Raw genomic sequence first — 8,394 nt, 5'->3', positions numbered from 1 at the left:
ACACCTCACATCTCAACGGGACTCAATACCAACCTGTGAACCTTTGCTCTCTCTCTCTCTCTCTCTCTCTCTCTCTCTCTCTCTCTCTCTCTCTCTCTCTCTTTCTTTCTGCATATATATATATATATATATATATATATATATATATATATATATATATATATATATATATATATATATATATATATATATATATATATATATATATATATATATATATATATATATAGATAGATAGATAGATAGATAGATAGATAGATAGATAGATAGATATAGATAGATAGATAGATAGATAGATAGATAGATAGATAGATAGATATATATTGATATATATATATATAAATATATATATATATATATATATATATATATATATATATATATATATATATATATATATATATATATATATATATATATATATATATATATATATATATATATATATATATTTCGTATATTCACCCAATTCTTTTCATAATATAAAGATGAACAGTTTTATATTTACGAAACAAAATACAAAGGAATGACTTATTTTCATATATAAATTGCAAATTTGAGATATCTGCTTGAAAGGGTTGAAAGCTTTGAAAGTTTTATTAAACTCTAATGACCCCAAGCAGGGTATGAGAGTAGAAACTGTAATACATGATAAATACAGAAATCACTTATGAGGCAGCAATTACATCACACGAATTTTCTTTAAAATAAGAAGCTATTTCTTTGATGAACTTAGTTAAATTTGACAACATAGTCACGTTCCTCGCTCAAACAATTTCCAATTTTTATTGCATTTACGTTGGTATAACAAAAAAAAAAATTGTATGTATTTTTCTTCCTAGTTATAGAAAAGAACTTTTGAATAGTGGTCCAACGTCTTTGACATCTTGGGCCATTTTAACACTAAACAGTTATGTGAAGGGCCATTAATATATATATATATATATAAATATATATATATATATATATATATATATATATATATATATATATATATATATATATATATATATATATATATATATATATATATATATATATATATATCCCTCAACTTCCCGTTCCCGCCCAAAACAAAGGCCGCATGGTCCCTGGTGTCATCGCCAGCCACTTTCCTGATCTGTTGTTGTTATTATTATTATTATTATTATTATTGTTATTATTATTATTATTATTATTATTATTATTATTATTATTATTATTATTATTATTATTATTATTATTATTATTATTATTATTATTATCATTATTTCATATGCAGATACAGAAACATTGTGTTTTTCGTTTACAATGTAAATTTATAATAGAAGCGGGTGCAGGGCTCATACACTTAAGTCGGCGGCCACTGTGATTATTAAGATCACATAAAGAAAAAAGAAAAAAAATCCTATTTTCTCCTACACCTACCTACAACCTACCACTTACAATAGGCAACTTATGATTTCCACACATGAACATACTTATAGCAATTGAGTGTCGTTTAGGGAGAGTTTTTTTTTTTTTCTTTAATATCAGATGTCCTTAATGTAACAGTTTGTTTTAACCAATTACCATTTACTTTTGATATATGGATGTACAGATTTGACATTCCATTTAGATTTAATAACATATTTAATTATCTTATCGAGTCAAGGTGACTAATATACATCCAATTCATACATTGTCTTAATAAACCTATACAAAATATTTGTTATCTTAATGTCACTGATGTTTGCAAGTGAATACCAGTAATTTATAAGCCTTAACTTAAAGGTTTGTGTTAACCAATTACCACTTACATTTGATACTTAGATGTACAGATATGACTTTCCATTTAGATTTAATCAATTAATCAAATAATTCAGAGATATAACTAAAACCTGTTTCACCATATGTGATGCAATTTGACTATTATATTATACTATAATAATTACTGGCCATATGTGACATTTACATCAGTTTGTAGTATTACATAATTCAGCCTGTGATGTTATAGGAGCCAACAAGTGTACACAGATGAGAGCCTATTAAGAGAATATTTTTCCCTCACAAGGCTCGTCCCATGAAAATCTATATTTTCTTTATATCAGATTTACAAGTAATTGGCTAAATAAACTGTTGAATCTGGAAATCGAGCACCGAGGACTTGTGTTCCTGTGTAAGTGGGGGGCGTTACGATGCGTGGCACAATTAACTGCTAATGATTACAGGAGTCTGCATCTTCCGCTGTGGCCTTGTCTGTCTTGGCTGAGGCCGAACCAGGACACAACTTTTCCAAACACTCCTCGAGACACTGCACGATGACAGGCGCCCCGTCCCCAGGCTTCCGCCCCTCACAGTCTCCTCCAAAGTAGGCGGAGCTGTTTTGAGTTGTCAGTTGCTCTCGTGATTCTTCTGGGTTTGCACACATCAGTCTGAACACCTCCACCAGCCACTTGGCAGGGTCCCCCTCCTGCCCTGCTCTGAGCTGCTTGGCGGAGTCCCCTTTCCGTCTAGCCCCCAACTCCTTTGCATGGTCCGCCTCCTGTTTAGCCCAAGATTCCACCTCCCTCCACCGCTTATTTTCCAGCCATCGCAGGAGCGCGTTCTTGAAGCAGAACCCACTCGGCACCGCGATGTTCCACTCCCGTGTGGCAAACCATTTGAAAAAGCTCTTTTTGTGCCGAGGCATCCAGCGCTCAGCCTTGAGGCGGGAAATAAGTATCTTTCCCATTAGCTGTACCTTTCGCTCCGCGGGTATCAACATCTCCAGCACCTTGGCCTCTGTCAAGGCAAAGCTGCAGCGCCATGTGCCGTCTGCAGCATTACTGAGCTGCATAGTGGTGGTGTTCTTGGGAGTGAGGAAGGGTCTTGAAACTTCTTCCAGCCACGGCACCTCCAGCACCGGCACCAGGTCCACGCCGATCAGCAGCAGTGGATATTCTCGCCCCTGCCATGCCAGGGAGAGTGCCACGCCCACCTGCGTGCTTGTAAGGCCCGGCGGCACGAGGCTCAGTCTTTTGTCCTGCAGGGTATAACCAGCGAGGCAGCGGTGGACCTCCTCATACAGAGTAGCCATAAATCTATTACCCTCAAAGTGGGGGTTGTCAGTCTTTACAGAAATCTGTAGCCTGCCCTTCAGCAGGGCTTCCTCTTCCCTTCTCTTACTAATATATACTCTTACATCATTCTCGTGAATCACGAGATTTATATCAAATTCGTCAGGGGCGTACAACTTAGATCCGTCCCGAGAACTGCCTGTCAGACTCAAGTTGCCGCGGTAGGTGGGATTAGCGGCTGACACCTTTTTCATGATAATGCTTATTTCCGCCATGACTGCCTCCTTTACTTCAAGGGCCTCACCCTTTGATAGGTCCACAGCCACCCGTTTTGTCTCTTCCCGCAGCTCTTGCAGGCCTATGGATTTCACAAGATTTCTTATGACGCTTTCGGGGTCATGACGGTCGATTGGCTTTAACAAATTACGCTTATATTTAAAATACTTACTATGATAAACTTTAAAATTTTCTTTCACCTGTGTAGCGGTGGTGCCCGCGCGGCAAGGATGGTCCTGTGTCTCTCGAGTTGCTAAGAGTTCAAAAGTACTTTTATGGCCAAACATGGCAGCCAGGTGGAGGGGTGTCTGGTCATAGGTATCGCATTGTTGTGGGTTAGCGCCGGCACTCAGCAGCAGCGCCACGCAGCCGTCCTGGCCGTGTGAGGCCGCCTGGTGGAGGGCAGTGGTGCCACAAGTGTCGTCCAGTACCTCATTCACGTGAAAGTGACCCTCTTGCAGTATAAGATGAATTACCTGCAGGAGGCCTTTGCGTGAGGCAAGCAGTAGGGCGGCGCGGCCATCAGGTGAGGAGACAATTTTACCCTCGCCTTTCTTGTGGCTCTGAAAAAGAACCTCCTGTATACACAGCGTTGTCCGTGCTGCGATCTTCTCGTGATCTGCCTTCAACCGAAGCTCCATATTCTCCAGTTTTTCACGTTCCTCCTTAAAGAGCTTCTGTGTATAATGAGAAAGAGGGCGGTGAATTTATATAAATGGTAAGAAATCATTGATTGTTTTATATATATATATATATATATATATATATATATATATATATATATATATATATATATATATATATATATATATATATATATATATATATATATATATATATATATATATATATATATATATATATATATATATATATATATATATATATATATATATATATATATATATATATATATATATATATATATATATATATATATATATATATATATATATATATATATATATATATATATATATATATATATATTTTTTTTTTCAAAAGGTGAAAAATAAACATTATGTGATCTGTTTTTGGAAAATGTGATGTTTTAAAGATATTTAATTTTAATGTCTTGGATTATATTTATTGACAAATTAAATTTAATTCAGTAATTGCATTTGAGTCTAGCCAATGTTTAATTTTATCGATATTTATTAGATTTGTCATTGGCATATATTATGAATAAAAAATTCCTACTCGTTTAATGTCATATATATATATACATATATATATATATATATATATATATATATATATATATATATATATATATATATATATATATATATATATATATATATATATATATATATATATATATATATATATATATATATATATATATATATATATATATATATCAGATCTCTCTCTAAAATTTTTTATTGGTCCAGAGCAAATTTACTAATGTTTAATGCCTCAAAACACTTCCTCCATCTATCAACTCGACACAGACTTCTAGATAAGTATCCTCTCTCCTTCACTGACACTCAATTGTCTCCCTCTTCTACACTGAACATCCTCGGTTTGCCCTTTACTTATATACTAAACCGGATACTTCACTTCTCACTTCTAGTCAAAACAGCCATTCTCAGTTATCTCTGCCAGTTTTTCTCTCCTCCCCCCTCCCTCAGCTAGTAACTGTGTACGGGGGCTTTATCCTTCCATGTATGGAGTATGCTTCACATGTTTATGGGGGAGGGAAGGGGGAAGGTTCCACTCATACCGCTCTTTTAGACAGGGTGGAATTAAAAGCTTTTCGTTTTTAAAACTCCTTTCCTCTGTCTTCAGCCTCTCTCTCATTGCCGTAATGTTGCTATCTTCTATTTCTATTTTTTTAGGCTAACTGCTCTTCTGATCTTGCTAACTACATGCCTCCCCTCCTCCCGCGGACTCGCTGCACAAAACTTTCTTATTTCGCTCACCCTTATTTGTCCACCTCCTTACTGTAAGAGTTAACCAGTGTTCTCAATTATTCATCGGTTTCTCTGGTAAATTGGAACTCCCTGCCTGCTTCTGTATTTTCTCTTTCTTATGACTGGAACCCTTTCAGGAGAGAGATATTAAGACACTTATCATTCAATTTTCGACGATCCTGTTTGACTCAAGGGACTTTCACTGTAGTACGTGCATTTTGAAACTTAAGTTGCACTTTGCCAGTGCAAAGAAAAAGAGTATATATATATATGTATATATATATATATATATATATATATATATATATATATATATATATATATATATATATATATATATATATATATATATATATATATATATATATATATATATATATATATATATATATATATATATATATATATATATATATATATATATATATATATATATATATATATATATATATATATATATATATATATATATATATATATATATATATATATATATATATATATATATATATATATACCATCTTACTAAGATTACAGAACCCCTCTGAACTAAATTTATCTTTGCTATATACTTCTCACCTAATCCCTCTGACCAAAAATTAATAATATTTGACAATTTAAAATCCAAAATTCCTGACCCTCTTTCCTTTCATAGAGATATCCACTCCTAGAGACTCGAATGTTTACCACCAGCGTTGGCTTTCCTTTCCCTTCAATGATTATTATGGTGAACTTTGCTATCCTTCATGACTTAGAGCAGTAGGTGCAACACCCTGCTCATTTTCCTGACCGTCTTGGAAATACGCCCAACATTTCTGACCCATTTCTAATCTCTAATGATTTGGCTTATGCTGTTACTGTCTTCTCCTTTGGGCTCCTCCAATCAAAACCCCATATTTATGTCTCGTCCTATCGCTCCAATCCCTCCTCAGGATCACACAAAGCGGAGGTGCCTCTGGCGTTTTGCCTCTGCTAACTGGGGGGACCTGAAGAGATAATAATAATAATAATGATAATAAGCGGCTTATTATTTAGGCAGTTAACAAACTGAAAATGTACATAGGGGGGGTGGGGAAATTCTTAACATTAATCCTAAAGGTAAGTCCAATCTAGAAGGGACTATTGATTGATAGCTCGCACCATGGTGGGAATCGCGCTGAGTCTGTACCGGTCCGTGCGCGGCGCCTTTAGGGGCGTTATCTTGTTGTTGTGTCTGGTGGCACGTACCTGGCGAGGCGCGTCTTTATGCTAATTTTCCATGAAATGACTACTGCTTCCATGTCAGAGACCCGTCTCTGCGTGATGAGCGCATAATGGAGATGAAAGTCTCTGGTATAGTTGCACACATTCCTCCCTCTTTCTCCATAAACCTTCCAAACCTTGGTTTAACACAGCCTGTTCTCGCGTGTCCTCTGTACACTTCTGTGTGCCGAGCGCATATCAGAGGTGATAGTGTCGGGCAAGGAGGCGTACATTCCTCACTCTTTTTCTCGACCTGTATCTTTCAATCTAGATTTAACACGGACTGTTTTTGTGCCATACCTAATAGAGAGATGGCCCACAAGTGGCAGTTGAGCCTTCCATCAACTGAATCTCATACACTTTATATTTCTTCCCGGAATCATACCATGTTCTTCAGTTAGTCAAGATTCCTTCATCAATAGAAAATGTCAAAATCTTTTAAGATCTAGCTCCGCTTGTGACTTCTGGCACCTCGCCAGAAAAATATCTAATAACTTTACGTATTTATTTTTCCTCCTTTACTTCAACGTGATGGCACCACTGTCATTTCATCTATTTCTAAAGGCGAATTATTTGTTCAAACCTTTGGTAAAAACTCTACCAACCTTGGATGATTCAGGGTTTGTTCCTCCCTCCCCTCTACCCACCCACTACTTCATACTACCTATTAAGATCCTTCGCAGTGATGTTTTCCATACCCTCTCTGGCCTTAATCCTCGGAAGACTTATGGAGATGATGGTGCCTGCACCTTACCTAGTCAAACTCTTTCAAATCTGTTGTAACCATACGTAAGTAGTGATAAGTAAATAGCGCTGATGTAAATACAAATGTTATGTCTACATCCGCTGCATTTTATCCGGTGGCATCTCTAGAGACAGAGTAATGAGAGAGAGAGAGAGAGAGAGAGAGAGAGAGAGAGAGAGAGAGAGAGAGAGAGAGAGAGAGAGAGAGAGAGAGAGAGAGAGAGAGAGAGAGAGAGAGAGAGAGAGAGAGATATCGGAGGTGCAAGCTGCGCTTGAGGAGAGCAAGGCGATAAGGTCTGACCTTGTGAGCCCATGAATCCTCTGCAGATGTATTCAAGAGCTGGCACACCTCCTCGTCAAGATCTTTGATGCTATAATGCGTCAAAACCGATGGCCTGGAATGTGAAAGGACAAGTTGCTTGAGGGCATCATCGTGGAACGCCTTACTGCACACCGGGACAGCAAACACCTCCCGAATGCCTGATAATTCTAATTTAGGATGGGGCTGTCTGCTGCTGACCTCAACCTCCTGTTGGTCAACGAGTGAAGCAATGCCTTGGACCAAGGGAAGCACACGGCTGTTCTGGCGCTGGACATTGTCAAAGCACTCGACCGTGTGTGGCATGACAGCGTTTTGGAGAAGCTACGTGTAGTCGGCGTGGACTAAGCCCTTTTGGACCTGCTACGAGATTACCTGCATGAGAGCTCAAGTGAGTGGTACACAACGTGCAACAGTCATCCCCGCAGATCTTTAAGGCAGGAATGCCACAGGGCAGTGTGTTGGGTCCGCTTCTTTGGAACATTTACACCAGTGATCTGCTGAACCTCGTCCTAAGTCCCAGAGCAACAGACGACATGATTGTATCGATGAGTTTCACACCAGGAGAGGAAGAAGCCACATCGTCCCAGCTCAACGCCATCCTGTGCCGCCTGTAAGGCTGGTACTTAGATGGTAGGTCACCTTTATTCCCAAGGAGACAGCTGTTCGTTGTGTCCAGGCAAACCAGGGAACTCTATCTCAAGTTCAATGGGGCAAAACTGGCACCACAGGATAAACTGAAAATTCTGGGGATCACTTACGATAATAAGTTAGCATTTTAGTCCCATATGACGCAACTGACCAGAACAGGTGCTGGTTAGCTGGCCTCCCTCAGGAGAATCTCGTGGCTCCTCGACAGCAAGGGGCGCGAGGAACT

The 8,394-nt window shown here is 37.5% G+C and overlaps 1 protein-coding gene across 10 annotated transcripts in view; it reads right to left on the bottom strand.

Annotated features, from left to right (window-relative positions):
* Positions 1-1,592: 1,592 nt before the first annotated feature.
* Positions 1,593-8,394, bottom strand: part of LOC135090817 (uncharacterized) — a 127,929-nt gene continuing 121,127 nt past the window's right edge. For all 10 annotated transcript variants that reach the window (XM_063987883.1, XM_063987885.1, XM_063987891.1 and 7 more), the window contains one exon: positions 1,593-3,970. In XM_063987883.1, the coding sequence (XP_063843953.1) occupies positions 2,177-3,970 (1,794 nt within the window). In that variant the 3' untranslated portion in view covers positions 1,593-2,176. The remainder of the gene's footprint in view (positions 3,971-8,394) is intronic.

Source organism: Scylla paramamosain, chromosome 36 (assembly GCF_035594125.1).
Source record: "Scylla paramamosain isolate STU-SP2022 chromosome 36, ASM3559412v1, whole genome shotgun sequence".
NCBI lineage: Eukaryota > Metazoa > Arthropoda > Malacostraca > Decapoda > Portunidae > Scylla > Scylla paramamosain.
Note: the sequence above shows the minus strand (reverse complement) of the source record. Positions and strands in the feature narration are given on the sequence as shown.